Below are 20288 nucleotides of genomic sequence, written 5' to 3'. Positions count from 1 at the left end.
GAGCACATTGTCGAGACAATTTCCGTCACCTGTTCACAAGCAGAAGCACTCATTGACTTCTCGGCCATCAATTCCACGTTCTCCGCAAGTCAACATGCTAAATCAGAGCCCATCAGTTTCTGATCAAACATCGTCCAGATCGTGGGGTACCCGACAACCGAGTGGTGAGAGCAATACGTACAAGCGATCAGCAAATGCGTCCGGCCTTCGCTCAAAGTCATCTCAATACAACGAAGCAATGTTAGCTCAGCAAAAAGCTCAAGCTCAACTGTATCAGTCACTAAACCGACCCATGAAACCAGCTGTTGAAACGACAGGACCACAAGAGCAGCGAACTATACAACAACAACATGCGATTTCGACACAACAAAAATCACAGTATGGATACCAAGAGCAGCTGTCCATTCAATCACAAGATGGCTCCAGCGAATCGAAGCCACAACAGCAACAATGTCACCAAGAAATTGTCTTGCAACAATCCGCCAATGTCGACAATTCTTCGTTGCTACCGCAGCAGACAAGTGATCCAGCTCGGAAAACTATCGATACAGTGCTCGATCAATTCCTGTCTACGCCTTCAATTCATCACGGCAGCGTTCTTGGAGCTGGCCCAGAGCGGCTGGATAGTTTGCAAACATCTCTCGAACAAGAGCGTTACAGCCACTTCAGCAAGACGATGGCTTCCAGTGCTGCCAATTACGTGAATACACCTGTGGTAGGTATACCTTTTAAAACCGCCTCTTTCATTTGATATTTGCAATGTGTATCAAACGTCAGTACATTTCTAACTAATTTTTGAAAAAAGAGTTTTGATGGTTGCTTTGCTTGGTTGCCGATATTTCATTGGTAGCCTCTCTAAATTGATACAAATGTTTCTTTTCGACAACAGGCGACCCACCAACCGACGCATAGAATAAAAACAAAAAGCAAGGGTAAGTATAATTTATTTTTACGCATACTTCATTGCGTAACTTTGTTACCTGCTCTGTAAGGTTTAAATTTTTTCATGATATAACCAATAGATAGTTTGCAGAAAATGATTTTGGACGCTACTTGACAATCTCAACTTTACTCTCGAAATAAACTTATTAAAAATCGTCACAATAGTTTATTCTGCTGATTTCGGAGGACAAAAATTAAGTGTGGGCGCAGTTGAACTCCACGGCTTTGTCAATTCAAGTTGTGCTACATATTTAAAGTTTTCTCTTAAGTATTTCAATTTTTTGCAATAGTTTTGTTCTTAGTTTGTCTCGTAAGAAAATTCATGCTCTTATGCTTGAGGCTGGATTTTATATGAACTATTCTAACTGATGTATTTATGAAAGATTTTACAGGAAAAATCATAGGTTTACAGAGGTACGCATCTCGCCACCAGCATAGAAGAGGCACGTTGCATTGATAAAATAATTATTTGAAGTTATCAGGAAAGTTGAAGAAGTCATGACTCAGTGCGGCCCTAGACAGCAAAATCTGTCATTTTTTGTTGATTCAACGTCCGCAGATGCTATAAAAATGACGGATTTTGCTGTCTGGGGCATTGCCAAGCAGGAATAAGGGCATTGCGAAGCAGGAATAAATAATTTCAATGATGTTGAAATTTACCTTGATACTATTTTTTTTTTCAAATGCCAAAAACTACTTGTTATGTAGTCAAAATGTCAATGGCTGTTGTCTTCTACGATAGGGAGTTGTCAGGTGTTTATTCTTTTTCATCATAAGCTGAAAAAAACTTAGACTGTACGGTAGTGGAAGTTATTTTAAGGTGTTTCTTAGTGCAGTCAGTTTCAAAGAAAAATTTTATCACTGCTGAACCATTTTTAGGCACTGTAACATTTTTAAGTGAAATGTTTAGTTGAACTAATTGATTTTTTTAAACACAAATGGAAGAAACATGTCACGTCGACCCACTTAGCTTTGAAATCACTTCAGTTGACAAAACTAAAGGAAAAAGAACAGTACAATTGAAATCAACCCTGAAGCGTGAGGGGTTCGTCGAAGTTGGGTCTCCAGTTGTGTGCAAAAGCCCTGTTATTTTATTGGATTGCATTAAGCCAGGCTCAAGCGGATCACCCAAGACCGTTGCACCTCGTTCGATCATGCAGAAAACCATGTCTTCGCAAGTTATCAACACCATGACAGTGAGATGTATGAGTTATCCAAATATCACAGAAAAGTGCAGTTCTTCAGGCAAGCAGGAAAATTGTTGTTTAGCTTTACATATTCTTGTTACTTAAGGAGAACAGACACCGAGCAGTTGTTAATTAATATAGAATGACTAGCTATCAACAAGTAACCTTTTCAGTGTACTATATCTATAGTGGAGGACTGGAGGTGCTCTAATGCTCAATTAAGCTGTTAGCTGTAAATTGGTTTAGGTGAAATTTTAGCAGTCTAAATGTAGAAGCGTAAAAGTATGTCATGAGATTGGATCTTGCCAGCATTGTGCGTGCGAGAATTAAATGTTCAGACTTGGAGGTTTGCTCTTGTGTGCCTTGATATTGCTCTGGTTTTCGAAATTTTAAAATATGAATTCCATTTCATGTGTTTGTATGAAAGCCATTGCCGTGATGGATTGTTGCGTTATTACTGCTTGGTAGCTACTTTTGACTATTGTTAATTCTACTTTTAATTTTTTAAAGGAAATAAAGTGTACCATTGTTATACACTCGCCCTGCATAGAAATAAAAATACAACTTATTCTTACAAATCGTGTGCAGGAATCAAATCCACTGTGCAACATGTCAGGGTTAAATTTCTTTCCGATGGCGAAGAGGCTGATATCTACAAGCTCAAGGACATCATGTATCCTGATGGTAGTGAGGTTGCGGACTTTGCCGAACTAAAGCCGGGGATGAACGTGATTGCCAAATGGCCTATGAATGGAAAGCTCTATGCTGCTCTTATCATAGACCTTCTTGACACTTCAGGTCATTTTTCACTTTGTTGTGAACCTCATTGTGCGAAAGAGCGAAGTATCATTAGTTTTATAAATCCATTGTATGTCATGCTATTGATGTAAAACTACTGAGTTTCTCGGCTAGTTTATTTCATAGACGCCAAGAAACTCTTCTGTCAGCACTTTTTTTATACATGATAAGCCGTGTTGATCGACAGGCAGATTTATCAAACAATGTCCTGAATTGCAGAAAGAAGATTTCGCGAGAGAAAACCTCCTCCTTTGCCGTTTCAAGTTCAAGTTGGTTCTTCAAAAAAGGAGAAGAAACATTTAAAAGATAAACCAAGCTCTGGGTTGAACGACACAGCTAGAAGCGGTGGTCCGCTTGAAGTAAATTTGACTGACCCAATCACTGATGGGTTCAAGGCTTACGTGTCAATGGCTGATAAGATCAAATTGAAAAGGCGAGAAAGATTGACGAAAGAAGCCGAACTGGTGCAAGGTGAGCCATATTGCTGCAGAATGTGGAAATGTGAAGTCATGTCGTGACAGCAGAGCTTCCATATGGCTGCTCATTAGTGGCAGGCGGCTTTATGATTGTGTTCTTTTGTTCAAATATTCTGCCACCGAACACACCTATTTTGTCCTTTCAACATTCAATAGTAGATTTAACACTTGATATCATAAATAGCTATCAACGCCAGCTGCGTTTGCGTGTAAAATACGGCTGACTGTCTTTATGCCTGTCTGTTTCAATACCTGTAAATGCTTTCACCAACACTGAAAAAATCTACAAGAATATTTTCTTAATTGCTCTAAGTTTCGCAAATTTATTGACATAAGCACGATATTTATAACGACAATGAACATTGCAGCTAAGAAACGTAAACATGGCGGCTCCTCCTCCTCCTCTGGGAACCTGATCAATGTGGACAGCGATGAGTCGGATGCAGAGTTGGTGTCGCCAAGTCGAAAGCGGACGCATGAAAGTGACCTCCGTAAGAAGGAGAGAAGAAGAGCTGTAAAATTGCGATTAATTCATCAAGGTCAGTCTGATTTATTGCTAATTCAATGTTTTCAATTGAAGACCTGAAATAACGACTCATCATCTTTACAACGTCAGGTGCGATTACAGCGAAAAACAACTCTTATGACTTTAATCCGAATTTCATTTAAATTTTCTTTTAAAGTTGACTTTGTTTGCACGTCTGAGACAATTTTGTTTAAGATGTGGTTTGGTGCAACGTTGCAAAATTGTAATCGTCCTTACTCTCAAATCTCGAGCAGAAATGTGACGAGCCCGAAGCTGGAGAGCAGGGTGCTGATGTCTGGTCATACACTTTTTATTGATTCATCTACTAAACACATTTTTCAAATTTTAGATGGTTGTGCAATTTGTATACGTTACTGTGACATCAGAGCGAGATGTTAATAGTAATGCGTCCATGTTTATATACTTCATAAGCAAGAGAGCACAAACCTAACTGGTACCATGCATCTTGACTTTAATGTGCAAATGTCAGCATTTGATGAATGCAAAATAGCAGTACCATCGTCATTTAATTGATGTTGAATTGAATTTCAGGTGAGAATGCTTCGTTTCAACGATTCCTTTCGATAGCAGGATCTGTGTTTGATGACGTCGATTCAGTTCACCCAAGGTTGATAGATGAGTTTATGAATGGCGGAGAAGACCTCCAGATTCCACAGTGTCTTTTAATTTCAAACAGTCGTCTTCAGGAACTGCATGGAGAAACCGCGAAGCTCAAAGCATCTGGCGTGCTGAATCAGGTATGTTAAATTGTCGTTTTACGGTCAAATATTTACAGTTAGCGGCGAGTTTAAATGTTGTTGATTGTGCTCTCGTTATTTTTCAGCTTCCTAAAAAAGTTCTGGTTCGCTTGTTGACTGTGTTGGAACCGAGCATAAGAGGCGGCGTAAACGTGAAACCAACTATCCTGAAAGTGAGTATTCATCAAAATTTCTTTGTGTTTGTTTGTGGTAAAAACCCGTCATGATAAAGACCCAGTTTATTTGGTTTAATTTTTTGTAAATTTGTTCCCGGTTTACCATGTCCATCAAATTATACTTGCAATGCATGTATTTTTAAATTTTAGTTGCAGATTTTTATCTTTGTTTTCTAGACCACATAAAATGTTTTATTTTCACTATTTTATCACAGCCAATAGGTCTTTGTCAACGCTAGGCTAACCCAAATATTGGTTACCATTCTCAGGGGAACACCACCCAAGAACAGGCATGGCATCGCTCACATGACATGGATCGCATTTGCTCGGCCGCTGAGGCTGCACTTGTCGTTATGCATGTCATGACAGCCCACTTCATGCCCAAGGCTATCTACATTGATGACGTCATTGAGCGTACAGCCGAGCTTCTCCGGCAACAACTCAACAATACAATTTATCCTGAATACGATCTTGTCTATAAACTACCTTCTTCACAAACGAATAAAAAGAAAGGGGCTAAAGGTAAACCAACAATTTCGTGTTTAAAGTATCGTATCGCTAATTGGAACGCTTGGTCTTCATGAATCAAAATGAACTCAAACTGCAAACTAAGTTCACTGTTCAAGCGTTCACTGTTAAGGGTTTTAAAAACTGAACTGCTTTCAAGTTGATTGCTGTGGTAACACAATCCGGTTACAGCAATAAGTGTGATGTTTGACTCACAAAATTGTTTCTTACGGTTTTTGTGTGTTGCAGAATCAACCAGCCTGGCTAGCAGCCGGATGAAGAGAGCTCATTATAAGGGTCCAAAGAACCGGAGCATTTTGCAACTGTATAATAAATTGAATCTCCTTCTTGGTCTTATGGTTGAGTTGGTCGACGTTCAACCTCTGACGGACACAAGCATCCTGAAGGTGATCGATCAAATAAGTCATTCAAATGAAAGTTGAAATGGTGTCAGAAAAAAAAAATAATTCAGACGTAGTTTGAGGTACCGCAGGCAAACTGACAAAGCTTAAACGTCTTCCCATCCGAATGTACGAGCTGCTCGATAAAAAAAAAATACCAGAAGACTCTCTTACCGTCAGATGAGCTAATCCAGCTTACAGAAGAAAAATCTTTTTCTGCTACTTTTTATGGCTCATAATTTGAACCATAGGACGAGAGCCAAATCGCTTTTTGGAGAAACGTTTACGACGGAGCGCATAGAAAAGAAACGACATTACAGCAATCACCCAAAATTAGACCAAAATATGAGAAAAGAGAAGACATCTTTGTCTTGGCGATTGTAAATCAAATCTTTCTTGCAGATTTCTTCTTTGGGGATATCTCCTTTCTTCGTTGAGAACGTCGGGGAGTTGCAACTTAGTGCCATTCGCTTGGTCACAACGATCTTTGCCAGATACGAAAAACACCGCTCTCTGATACTGGAAGATATCTTCCAATCACTAGCCCGTTTGCCGACCAGTAAAAGAAACCTTCGAAGTTACAGGTGGTTATGAAAAGTGAACAAACCATAGATCTCAGCTCTTATGTCAACCGTTTTCAATTAACTTTTGACTTATTCTGTTTCACCAATTTAAGTTACAACATCCATGATGTTATGGAGACTCTATCAAAGCTACCCAGGCAGCAAATCAACCGTTTTTTACATTGATTCAACGTCCGCAGACGTTGAATCAATGTAAAAAAACGGTTGATTTACTGTGTGGGTACATATCTGCTTCGCTTAACGCGGTTTTTCGCCTTTTTCAATTCGGTAATTTATTATCGTGTTAATGTTATTCTTGGTAGATTGGCCTACTCTGAAGAACTGGTGGATTCCTCCGACGATGAAGACTCGTCTGGTGGAAGAAAGAAGCTCCCTGGCGGTACCAGTAATGGAGAACTTCACCATATCCAGATGGTATCTGCTCTGATGCTGCAGATGATTCAATCTATTGCTCATCTACCTACGCCTGAACCTCTTGATGACGTCACAACAGACCATGATAAAAAAGTTCAGAATGAAGTGAGTGCTTGCACTGCAATGTTTGCAGATGCTTTTCTAATAATATTGTATTTTTACCTCAGACAGCAAAACTAGTCATGTTGAATTGTCGTTAGACGTTGATATAATGTAAAAACAACTACTTTGTTTGCTAAGGCTGCACTTTAGCATTTTAAAAAGTCACTCACATCATTTAAATTTTCTTTATTTGATATTAGTCTTCCGAAGAGTTGTATCCTTTTGAGGCTAACCATCCCGGCGGCGGATTAAATATTACAGGTTGACGAAATAAAGGTGATCACAAGCTACGACACAGCCGTGAGGACTGGTCAAAATTTCCTTTCCGTCTTTTTAAAAAAGTAAGATTTTTACCCTTGCCGACTTCTATCATCCTATTTGAAAACAACTTATCTTTCTTGCATCCTACGCAAGGAAACACTTTGGGATGCATTTTGAATTTCCCACATCTTATTCTTCAGGTGCTCCAGCAAGTCGGAGGATGTTAATCACAAGCCGCTGTTCGAGAACTTGGTGCATGATCTTCTTGCGACTGTGAACAAGCCGGAGTGGCCAGCATCAGAAATGCTACTCAGTGTGTTGGGCCGATTGCTTGTATGTTTTGGTCTTACTTTTGGAATAAGTTTGTAGCCTAAATGGTCAGTTTACTGTTAAGTCAAAAATATTTTTAACAAAATGCATAGATCGAGTCTGTTGCTGTATTCAATCAGTTTTCTTGAAGAAGTCCATTGCATCTGACAAATGAAATGAAAGGCAAAGGAAAATATATTTTGGCTAATCAGCCTGAAATTACTCAACGTTGATTAGGTGAAATTCACTTTCTTTTGTCTTTTCTGTCTATAAATCCCTCACCATATTTTGATTAACCTTATTCTGAAGAAAAGTACTGCAGCTTTGAGCAATGACAAACCTACTTCTCGCCATACTCAAGTTCATGTTGTCATGCGCAGGTTCACACGTTCAGCACCAAGTCGACTGAGATGTCGTTGCGCGTCGCGTCTTTGGATTATCTCGGAGTCGTTGCAGCGAAATTACGACGGGATGCCGTTTCTAGCCGAATTGACGTTGCATCCTTGCATGCTCTTCTCAAGCGGCTGGAAGAAGCATCCAATGAGTCCGAGGAGAAGCCTCATCAATCTTCTAAAGAGGACGCTGAAGAAGACGCGGAAACGGTGCGATAGATTTGCTTGTTACTCTTTCTTTTAACTTTCAAAGATGTGGCTTTGATATATTGTACAATGTACAATTGTACATGGTACATTTCCTACAACAATTGACACTAAGATATTCTGTTTATTTGAAATGCCTATTTAAGTGATTTTTGTCGAACTTGTTGTGTAAACGTGGAAACACATTCAGCTTGTTTTGGTTATACAGGAAGAAAAATATGTAACAGGAGAAAAACTTTCAAAGAAGAGGAAAAGAAAATGCTTTTCTAAGAAAAGGGCGAAAGCTAAAAAAGTAACCGCTTGTTGTTGAAAAGGCAGCTGAAAACAAGACATGAGATTAGAATTATCAATAAGTTAAGAGAAACTCACAGGGACTGGTAGGATCAGAGGCTGGCCTGACGTGATAGACATAAGCAAGACACCGCAGCAACGGTCAATTATTACAAAGCATGCGTGAAAATCCATAGCATTGAATGGCAGTGAGTGAGTCGTTTCCATTTTCCAGCTGCCGTATAAACATAAAGTACAAACATGTAAGATCCCTTCGACTTAGTTGGCGTTGACCGGAAATTGTTAGTTTGTTTTAAAAACTGTCAAAACGTTTCAGATCTACATGTAAATATCGTTATATTCTTTAAAATATGCAGAAACCCAACCACGTGGTTGAAATAGAGGAGGAGAAACTGTCATGTCGTTTGCAGTATTTGTTGCTTGGTTACCTGAGGAGGAACGCCAATGCCGAGCCTGCCTTTCTGGTTAGTTAACTTTATTTTCCAAGTTACGTCGATCTTGTTTTGCTTGTTATTTTCACTTGTGCATTCAAGGGACCCAGACAGTAGATCAACCGTTTTTTTACACTGATTCAATGTCTGTAGTGTGTTTTTTTTTTCAGTCGACACTTCTTACATTGTTTCGGCACTGTTCTTCATGTTTTCAGTTCGCTCATAACTTCTACATCGGCCAATGGCTGCGAGATGCCACCCAGCAGTTTCAGCAGCTGCAGCAGCATTTCGACAAAGCGGCAGACGCCGTAGGTCATATGGAAGCTCACAGCAGAGACCTCCAAGCTTGCCAACGGAAGAAAGACAAACTGATGGAATTGGCTTTCTCTTCGTCAGTTGCTGCTTCTAGAATATCGATGAATCGTGATGAAAGCGAAAAGACAAAACAACCTTTGAAACTCAGTGAACTCCAACGAAAGTAATGTGACATATGCCTCGCAATGATGTAAACTTGATAGTGTTATAGTCTTGACAAGCATTGCAAAGGTTTATAGGTGTCTACTACGTTATTCATGCTTTTACTTACGTTTAACTGACACCTTAGTATGTTTTCCAAGACTAAAAAACATTAAATTGGACTTTGTAGTAGCGTTGTCTACAGTCACCAGTGGAATAGCAAAACAACAAAAATATCGTTCAATATTTTATTGTTTCAGCGCCAACAAACTTGCTGCCGGCTTGACAGTAGAAGAAGCTGCTTTGATATCTCGTCATCTGGCCTCCACTCGCCCGTTCTCCCGAGCATTCGACAGCTACCTCTCGTATATTCTTCGTCTACGTGACGAGCCTGTTGTTGCACTCAGGACGAGAGCCATCAAGTGCTTGGCTGAGGTCGTGGCAGTTGATTCCTGCGTGATGGAACGTGTACGACAGCTCTTTCGTTTTATCTTAATTTCTCCAAATTTTATTGCAATAACTCAAGATTAAAATGGTGATTTGGAATGTTTGATCGATCTTAGTAGAACGTACACAGCCGAAAATGTATAAACTATTCTTATGTTCAGCAAGCATTGAAGATGAAACCAGCATGGTTTTGAAAACACTTGCTGAACATGATATAATTTCTATATTTTGGTCTCTTTACTCAGATTATCTCGATAAATTGTCCCAGTAAAGAACTGATCCTTCCACTGTTGCTTTAGCAGAGTGATGAGGATCACTTTCTAATTGGTTGCTGTAAATCTATTTGTTATTCAAAAGGAGGACATCGCACAAGGGGTACAGGCGAGCCTGGTGGATCAATCAACGAGTGTTCGCGAAGCTGCCATTGATCTCGTTGGAAAGTTCATTCTGTTAAAACCCAACCTAGTGAAACATTACTACAGCATGCTCACGGCCAGAATACTGGTAAGCTTACTGGGGAGTGTGTGTTACGTAGCTGTTGGTGTGGCAGAAGTGTAATACTGAGCTGTACTAATAGGATTCATTGCAATCAACCACCCAAGTTTTTAACTATTTGTTATATTTTACGGACGAACCCGATTGCACTAGCCGAGCTCTTTCATGCGTTTTACCAAATTATCTTACTCACCAGATTATCAACCAATGTTTAGCGACAGTTACGCTGTTGCCTAGATTGTGATTGGTCAGTTATGCTTTAACGGGTTACAAAGTCACGACACAAGTCAATTCCACGGATAGAGATAATTAAAGACTACTTTTCAAACCAAACGACGAAAGCAAATGATCTATTGGTGTAGTTAGTCTGTTTATTGAAATAAAGCGTCTGGATGTGATGGTGAAAAACACAATTGTACACCATAGCGCGCAATTTTTTGTACAGACCCCAATCCCATCCACCCTGGTGGCGAACGGTGTTATTTGGAGCGTGAGTCACCGTTTAATTAGTTACCAAAGACTAACACTTATGACTTTATCTCCACGCAGGACACAGGTGTCAGCGTGAGAAAGCGAGTGATCCGCATCCTTAGAGATTTGTGTTATGAACACCCGGACTTGCCTCAGCTCACTGATGCTTGTGTCAAGATGATCCGGAGAGTGAATGACGAGGAAGGGATAAAGGTGAGTCTTCAATGACCTGCAGATGCTCGATAGAGAACAAAAATCAAATAATTCCATTAGGACCCTGGTTCGACACCGCTCCAGAGCATGTGGCTGTGTCTTTGGCAGGACACTTAAAAGCATGCCTGAAAGTGGACACGGATTGGTTTCCCTGCCTTTACCGTTCATTTAATCTAATATCTTTAACCACCGGGCGAAAGCTCGGGTACCACAAAATACGACCACTGTTGTCTCATGGGATTATCGGGAGATCATTTTGAAACAGTTTTTTTCTCCAGTTGTCAATAAACGTATCTGAAAACTGTCGTAAGTATATCGGTGAAACAAGAATATCGAGTTGTTTACGGCACAAAATTAAACTGATTTTTGTTTGATCATTATAATGGAGACAAAAAAATGAAGTGGTAAACTTGGATTTGAGATCATTTCTTACCCACAACATGTTTCCTGTGTTGCTGTAGAATCGCTAGATACATTTGAATAGAAGAAATAACTTCGAATTTTTGCTCATTCTGTCAACCTTGCTTCAATTTGTAGAAACTCGTACATGAAGTGTTCATGAAGATGTGGTTCACTCCCGTGGATCCACAAGACACGAAATCTTTGAGGAAGAAGGCTCTTCTCATCACGGACATAGTAGCTGCCAATAGAGAGCATGGCTACGAATGGATTGAGCAGCTCTTTAAAAATGTGAACATTCCTATCATTAACTTATTTAACTTGTTAACGTCACTTTGGTGTGCGATGGTCAGGTTAGAAGTTATTGACAACGTTTCCTTTACACATTTTTAGGATTGTGTTAACGCTAAAATGCATATCGGCCGTTTCATAAACGAATGGCAATAGAACTGAGTTGAAAAAGATGATATAAACCAGGGAAATATAGCAATAAAATCTGTTCATTCGATAGTCGAGTGTAGCAAGAATTGACGGCGACAACCGGTGTTTCGACCATGCGACTGACCTCTTTGTATCGCACCACTAATTCATTCTACAAAGGGTTTCGGCTTATCACTTGCCACCAGTCGATGGATACAAGCTACTTATGCGTAAATCTATAGTTGACGTTTTGCGCTCGACGCGTCAGGCAAGGTGACGTCAGTTTATCAACAGCTTGATAGCAACTGACGTATTTTGTCCTCCAGCTGATCGGGACATCGACTCGCAGCCCCCAAGTTGAAGAAGCATGCCGTCAAATCGTCGACTGCCTCGTGGAACACGTCATCATTTTTGAAAATCCACAAAGCAAGCAAAATGGTAGCTACATAGGCGATAAAGCGTTACATGTTTCTACTTTTTGTAGTTTTATGATGTTCGTTTTACGTTCAGAAATCGACGCTGAGACGAACGAAACGGGCAATGTCAACGATGCTAGTAAGGATGGGCTAGTGAGGTGGGTACTTGATGTTGAGAACAGTTTACGCTCATCAGCGCGCAACTTTTCGTTTCAAATATAGTAGAATCTTTATCTGCTTCTGCATGGATTGACTTTTTTATAAAAAGTTCTACAGAATCGCGTATCTTTTGTTATCTGTTTCAAATATGTATTATGCTTTTCCTTTTAATGCAAGAACATGCGCTTTGCTAGCTACTGCTAACTGATATGTAAAACGCATAACAATTATTCCATCATATCCAGTGCGGCATCGAAGGACCGATCTGTCCGCTTGGTGGCAACAATGCAGACGCTTGTTCAGCTAGCTCGTATTAGGCCACGTCTGCTCGTGCCTCACGTCACAACGTTGCAACCATACCTGGCCACTAAATGCGAGGTAAAATGTTTTCTTTACAAACAGTTTCCTCTAGGAAATTTGCCAAACCCTTGTTCTATTGAAAATTTCCTGAACTTAGCGGAACATATGCTTTGTGCACTGAAGTGTCGTATGAAGCCTGTTGGGAACGTATGCTCGGAGGATAATCCTTTATCTTTTGTATAGTTTATGTTTCGCATTGCCATCACGCGTTTCCTTTGTTTGATATATATTTCATTTTTCAGACTCCTGATGATGTTCTGACTGTCCATGGAGTATGTCGTACCCTAGAACTTTCGATTCCTCTTATAGAGCACCCATCTGAAATTTTCCTTGCATCCATAGAAGAGGACATGATGAGGATTACGTTGACTCAAAGATTCCACATTGTCTCTGCTGCTGTTGCTTGCCTTGGAGCTATCACATGCCGAGTGACGCAGAACTATCGCCTAATATGGGATTGTTTTCAACGACTGTGCAGTAAGTATTGATACAGCAAACATATCAGTCTTTTTGGCATTGATAGAACGTTTAGAGACGTTGAATCAATGTATAAAAGACTGATATTTCGATAAGAGCTTTGACAGTGGCATTGGTTTTTCAAGCAATTGATTATTAAAGATAGATTTGTAAACTAACATGTCATGTTAATTAACATATTTAAACGATAAAAATTCATCGATTTCACGTTTCACAACACCCACTGTTTGATGTTGTACCGGTTTATATACTAGTAAAGATGCAGCAGAATTAATCTTCAGCAGCTAATCTTGTTAAATTTGTTGACTTACTTCAACATTTATTAACGCAGACTAACAAACGATATTCTCACAGCTGGATTGTCAAATGCTCGGGTTCAGCATCAGTCTGATCCTGAAAGTATCTTTGATCTCAAACATTACAAGCAGCTTCTGAGAACTCTTTTTATTATCGGACATTTTGCCAAGAACTTCGACTTTGACGATGAAAACATCAAAGGAAAAACGCAGGTAGATTTGAGCAACTGCAACCTACGTGACAATACTGATTGGTTAAAAAAGACTGTCCATCATGTTGTTTTCTAACCTGTTTGAAACAACTTTCGTGTCGCATAGGTTTGTGTGAAGGACAAGGTGTACGAATGCTTGCTCTACTTCTCCAACTTAGCATCAACTCCCATCACTGAGGAACTGCGCGGATACTCCATTGCTGCTCTCGGTCTTCTCATGGTACAGGATCCCGACATGATGTTCCGAAGCACCACAAGGGAGCTATACAAGATTCTACTTGATCACAATCAAAAATCGGATTGCTTGAAAAAGCAGGTATTGGGGTTGTCTGATTCAGTACCTACAAGTTTAAAAGGGGGTTCCACCGAAGAGTTGCTTTCAAAAGCTTTACTATTATTTCATATCCAGATATTTTATTTTCCAGCAGGAGCTGCCCAAGAAACGTATAAACTGTAGTTTGCGTTGTCTGGAAATCTTTAATTTTATTCTGGTCAATCTTGCGTTAAGATATTGTAAGCTTGGACTATCATGAATGTTACATCTCACCATCCTGGCGCTCACAAAATTACAAGTTTCCTGATGATCAATGCACAAAGAAAATTTGTGAGCTTGTTAAAAACACGGTTGTTTTGGTAATCTAACCTGGTTTTCGATAAGCCCAGCGTATCATGTTGGTGAAATGGAATTGGTTTAAAATAAGTTAGGCATATTTTATTGTTACAACGCAATTACAGTACCCGTACTGTGTCTCAAAGTAACTAGCCTATGTTGCATTGTATAAGCTGTTCAACAGCGCAAATTACAATTTCTGCTTCTTTAGGTTTTACAGAACCTGCAAAGCTATTTGCAAACGGAAGATGTCAAGATGCAAGAAGCAGCTGAGGCGAACGTCAAGAAAGCCAAACACGTAAGTTATTTGCTTTGTTGCAATCCATTCTGAAGAATTTTTCACTTTACAAGGCAAACTATTTTCTTCTGATAAATCAAAAAAAATTTGAGAAGCCTTGCACTACGCTAAATCTTATTTTTCTCACTTCGCTGAGTCAAGTGTGCACTTGAACAGGTAATAATATGATCGATCAGCAATCAGATTGGTCACACTTTTACCAAATTGAAGAGGGTGGTGTTTAACTAATTCGACATGGAACTAATTCGACATGAAATTCCAGGTCGAATCGACATGGAATAACCCTGTGCAATGTGCAATTGTGCATGGTTGGCCACTGTGCTTCTCATCACATAATCGGCACAACTTTGGTGATGATGTAATCAATTTTCAGGAGGAAGATGTGACGCAACTTGATAATACGAAACGCTCCACGTCAGATGACGCAGCAGGAGACGATGACATCAAAGAAATCTGTGACGTATCCAGCGGAATGGCTTCCTCTGTTATGCAGCTGTTTTTGAAACAAGTAAGGAATTTCACTTAAAAAAATACAACAATAAGTCAATAATTCGAGGTTATCATTCGCCACCAAAAACAACCCTAGTTTTTGTCAAAATTCTGGTAAGACTCAGCTATCGCCAACAATCTACCTGTGTAAGAGGTTGAGACTTTCTATTCGTGTACAGTTGTGTTATTTGTCCATCAAGGTACTTGAAGCTTTGTTCCATCGTCACGTGAACGTCCGTCACGCGGCACTGCACACGGTGTACCTGACGTTGCAGCAAGGTCTAGTTCATCCAGTGCAGTGCGTTCCATACCTGATTGCAGCTGCCTCCGATCCTGAACCGACCGTTCACAAAGAAGCCGACCAGCAGGTGGGCTGAGTGGCTTGTTGCATTTAATTTTCTCAGTTATGTTTGAGATTTTAATGCTGAAACCGCTGTTTTTGTGTCGCTGCCCTTTGAAGTTTTATTCTAGTGTGGAGATTTACCTTTGCTGTCAATGTTGTGCAGCTAATTGACTTGAACAAGAGATACCACGGCTTCGTCAACACCAAGGCATTGCAAGGCATGAGACTTGCGTACCAGCTGCAGTCTTACGTGCAGCCAGCTGGGCAAGTGATACGAGGATATTCAGACACGCCTACCGGAGGTCTGGACGATAGTTCAGGAAATAATCTCAAGGTGCGTGTTACCAAAATTCTTGGCAATATCTTTCAATCATGAATTAGAGGATGTTCAAATAATGCATGATCCTCTTAGGAGTTTCCATGTTGCGTAGGGGAGTTAGGTAATCAAAGAAAACGTTATCGTGTAATAATAATATAAGGTTTTATATTAGGTTATGTTGTTGTAGTATAGTACAACAAAGTAATAATATGATGTTTTAACGCCGTTTAGTTTTACGGTTGTCCATGTTTGAACCTCTCTTCACCGGTGCAAAGGTCCTAGGAGCTGCCTTTCACTGTCAAGTTTTCCGATCATAATGCAACAACGCATTTTTATAGACAACGTTATTTTTCATAACAGGCGAGCTGCTCGCAATTGTACCAGCTAGTGCGTTCGGATCGGAAGCACAGACGCGCTCTTCTACTTTCCTTGTTACACATGTTCGACGACACCGTTGTAAGTGTGCTCATCATCACCTTCAAATAAACAGAATCATAAGCTACTTGAAAGTTTCACAGTAGAAAATTCTGTTCGTCTGAACTTCTCTTGATGAGGACGGCTTAAAGGTTGTACGATGAATCGTTAGGTTTTGTGCTACAATCGTATCTGAAAATAAAGCATTTCATGATGCATTGAACAGTAAGTTTACTTTTTTGGTACTGATGGTCTATCTATATGCTAGCGGAGCTCTTGTATTCGATTCCGTGTTGATTTGAACTCCTGTTTAGAAAGTCGACCTGGAAATGTTGGTATTTGTTGCCGACAATCTCGCTTACTTTCCATACCACACCCAAGATGAACCACTCTTTCTAATAAACCAGATTGAAGTTTACGTCTCGGTATCTGGATCAAACGTTCTCCAGTCCTTCAAAGAAGTACGTGATGGGAACTATGCGTGTTAACACAGTTTCAACTTTGCAATCAAGATCGTCAGTTGCTTTTTTAACCATTGCACAGCATCGGGCGATGACCATCACTTCAGTAAAGCTCGAGTTAATAGTTGTTGAAGTCCTATCTGGTTGAAAAAACGAGCACCTACGGTAGCTTCGCATTTTGTAGCGAACCAACAGGGTATTGGAATTAATAAAGATAAATTAAATATAATATTAAATCCAGATTGTCATCAGAAACAGTATCGGAGCCGTCAATGGAACCATATAATCGGCTGAAAGTCGGTATTATATCATCGCTTTGTATATTAGCGGCTGCTTATTTTTTCAGTCGCTCCAAAGTGAAAAGTTAAGATCTGCAAAGATGAACAGCAATCGAGACAGATTGCGTGAAGAAGCGAACGAAGCAGATATGGCTGACCACTCGTCCGATGACGACAGTGATGATGAAGGAGCGATTGAAACAAGGTTGCCTTTGAATGACGAACCGATAGAAGAGTTCGCCCACTCATCACTGGCATGTTTGCTTCTACTGTGGCTCAAACAGCACTTGAAGGCACTTTTCGGGTTCAAAGACAAGTGAGTCCTTCTTTATTCTAACTTGACAAGTTAGAAGGGTTAATCAAGGGTTGACCATGATTAATTCTTACAACGATTCTTTGATGTTTTTTTCTTAAGCCTAGCTACATTTTATAAGTAGCAGGCTATGGTTTCAGTGGAAATACTCGCCAGTTACGATATTGTCATTTGACGCGACAGTTCAATGTGAAACAAGTTCACAAAATCACTGCCATGAACAAACCAACCTCAATCTTTCAGCAAAATTCAAAAATATTCTCCGAACGAAGTGAACCGAGCACTCGATAAGCAATGCCATAGACGTCGCCCCGATCTTCGCTTCAATCCTGAGCCAGCTCTTGAGCACATCACACGTAAGCGCAAGCAAATGTCGTGCAGGGATCCAGAGTACACCAGCGCCGTGGTGAACCAATATGCCGAGGTAAGGGCCGACATATTTTAACGGTTCGTAGATGAAAGATACATTTCCTTGGTTTCGCTATTGCCATAAACGAAATCGATATTTAATTTATTTATAGGTTAATACTGTAAGAGTGTAAGTAAAAGGGCGGTGGGATGGCGCAGCGGACCAAAGTGTTGGCTTTCCAATATTGCGAGCACCACCTGGTTTGACACCCTGCTTATCATGGTTAATGGCTATTGATAACAACGCTTACTTCTACCTAATGTGTAATTAATTGAGTTCGCACACTCGCCGAAGGAAAGGCGGTCGAGAGAAAGGAACTGGCTAACCTACTCTCGTTAGTGCCGAAGGCCTAGTGTACGAGAACTTTATCTTCTCGTTCCCCAAAGTTCAGTAACCGAGTACATGACTGCCTTTACTGTCGTAAAACCCCATGATTTAAATGCACAGAAATCTAACGAATGGAAATAAGCAGTGTTGCGTTCCACGGAATGCAATTGTCGATTTTTACGCGCAATTGTTTATTTAGTTTAACAAGCTGATGAACCAACTTGACCCTGACGAAGATGACAGCGATCAAGAGAAACCTACTCCCTCCAAGAATAACGTGGTTGCTACGGGTTTGTTCATTGTTCTGTTATCTTTATGTGATGAGTGGCTCATGACATGCCAAAATAATGGGAGCAGCTGACTCGATGGCTATATGTCCCTTCCCTGCTTCTTGTTATAGCAATGAACGCAAAATGAAACATGATTATAATGTTACAACTGCAATATAGGCTGACGAAAAACGTCACCTGATGTTTGAACAGCCCAGAGGACTACTACACCTCGTGTGGTGCTGTATCAAATCTTAAAGCATTTTCGGTTTCTTCTGAGCAGTAAACATCACTTCATATAAAACTTGCTGGTTGCTTCGCCCCCTATTTGCTGGAGTAGATGATTAAACGTCTTCCGTTTTGTTATTCGCAAACAGATACGAAGGTGATCGAAGAAACTGAGCGAGATTCTGATGACGCACCGAAGCCGAGTGCAACTTTGGAGGTACGCTCCTACTATTTTTATAAGTTTTTAATTCCATCATTTTTCTTTATGTGTGTAGGCCTAGGGTGTATGTAATTTGCAAGATGTACTTAGAAAATACTCTTAGAAAACCTGCAAAGGTGAGTGTTAATTTTGTTCTGTGGACAAACGTTGTTTTGTTGATTCTTCAGACTATCCGCCAGTCTACTGTGTTAAAGAACAAAAAGGGCTCGAAGCATAAAAAGCGACGCCATCGCTCCGAGAAGCAACCAACGCAGGCTCCTCCTGAGATGAGGAAGAAACCTCGGGTGCAATACGTAGAGAGCAGTTCAGAATCAGATGATGAGGTCTATGGTGATTGATCCGATGGTTGAAGAACGACATTACGTTGCATCTTTTCAACGTCTTTGCCCATTCAGGGCTGGATTACTGTGACGCTGCCGTTCAATTCAGTGTTCTAAGTTGTTGTTTTGATATTGTTTTTAAGAGATTTCATACGATTTATACCATGTTTTGATGTATTCAGGCTTGAAATATTCTACTGGCCTTCTGATCCTAATTTCTCATCTCACTGCCTTCCCCAGCTACCGTAACCTGTTAAACATTACCAGGAAGTGAAAGATGCAACAAATCGGGCCGAACCCCTAAGGAGGTCTTGACCGACCAAGCGGCTGTCGCGTTCTTTAGAAAACTAATCTTTCAAAGGCCTGTTTTGACCATTCTTCCTTTCAGAGATGTTGAGTTGTTCATATTTGAGTATTGAGTAAACTTCATCATCAACCAATTTTGATCATGCAGGCCATGAACAATATTAATCCTCGTATTGAGGGTGCGACCTGTCTGTCGAGGGCGACGTCCTCCTCCTCTCCGCACTCTACGGTCTGTTGGGTTGGCAAAGTCCATCTTCCGGTCTAAAAGGTCACGCTTGAACAAATTCTTCCCATCATTATTTTAATAAGTTTTGGTCTATCTTGACTCCGTTGTGCTGCAATGCCTGACTTGAGAGATCCAGCCAGTGCTGAGCTCAACGTGCGCAAGCCATCCCATTATGCTCAGAGAACTAATTCACCAACGTCTCTTATTTTAAGCCTGGATAAAAGAGTTTTAAACTTGATGTTCTCTTCAGGCAGGTCCATCTTACTATCGCTCTGTCATTACGTTGTAGGCGCTTGCTAGTGTTGCCCACGTTTCGGAGCCATAAAGCCCGACACTCATCACGTTGCTGGAGTGAACTTGACCTTTGATTACAGCGGGAAGGTGCTTACTTGTAAGGATAGGGAGGTGTTCTTTGAACTTTTTCTAGGCTGACTTGCACCGCGTTATGGCCTGCAAGTTTACAACCCCTCCAGAAGACATGGTATCACCAAAGTAGCAAATGTCAGCTACCACGTCAACTTTGGGTCTAAACTTATATCATATCTATGATTAATTTACCTATTAGCTTACTTAACAAAATCGCTATTGCGTGCTGTATGAAGAATTGAATTCACTGTAGCTCGTACTTGATGCACAACAAAGCTAAATTAATCATGAATGTGTCAGCAATCCAGATTTTAAATAAAAATGTGAAAAATCCAATCGTAACTCAGTCCTTGGTTCTGTGCTACAAGTGCTGCGACTTCAACCTAGTGCGGGTCAACAATGTTTTATATACATTCTCCAGTGTTCTTGTTAAGTTTCATGTATTTTGTTGGTTATGCTGAAGTTTAGTTTTTTTTTTTTTTTAGTAATAAAGGAATTTTTCTAATAGC

General features: G+C 40.2%; 1 protein-coding gene across 1 annotated transcript; it reads left to right on the top strand.

Moving 5' to 3' along the window:
* Positions 1-218: 218 nt before the first annotated feature.
* LOC145777941 (nipped-B-like protein) lies at positions 219-20230 on the top strand. Its single transcript, XM_082589305.1, has 38 exons — positions 219-715; positions 890-932; positions 2718-2927; positions 3147-3398; positions 3772-3942; positions 4482-4687; positions 4774-4860; positions 5133-5385; positions 5620-5777; positions 6174-6355; positions 6658-6874; positions 7133-7212; positions 7333-7465; positions 7822-8043; positions 8249-8332; positions 8688-8795; positions 8978-9240; positions 9479-9686; positions 10023-10169; positions 10710-10844; positions 11382-11534; positions 11990-12101; positions 12174-12237; positions 12484-12616; positions 12841-13075; positions 13430-13584; positions 13690-13899; positions 14405-14491; positions 14865-14999; positions 15181-15348; positions 15487-15657; positions 16003-16098; positions 16371-16517; positions 16864-17111; positions 17352-17532; positions 18044-18134; positions 18491-18558; positions 18729-20230. Exons 1-38 carry the CDS (start codon positions 239-241, stop codon positions 18897-18899), a joined length of 6261 nt encoding a protein of 2086 aa, XP_082445431.1. The 5' UTR covers positions 219-238; the 3' UTR covers positions 18900-20230.
* Positions 20231-20288: the final 58 nt, after the last annotated feature.

Source organism: Aplidium turbinatum, chromosome 10 (genome assembly GCF_918807975.1).
Source record: "Aplidium turbinatum chromosome 10, kaAplTurb1.1, whole genome shotgun sequence".
Taxonomy (NCBI): Eukaryota; Metazoa; Chordata; class Ascidiacea; order Aplousobranchia; family Polyclinidae; genus Aplidium; species Aplidium turbinatum.
Note: the sequence above shows the minus strand (reverse complement) of the source record. Positions and strands in the feature narration are given on the sequence as shown.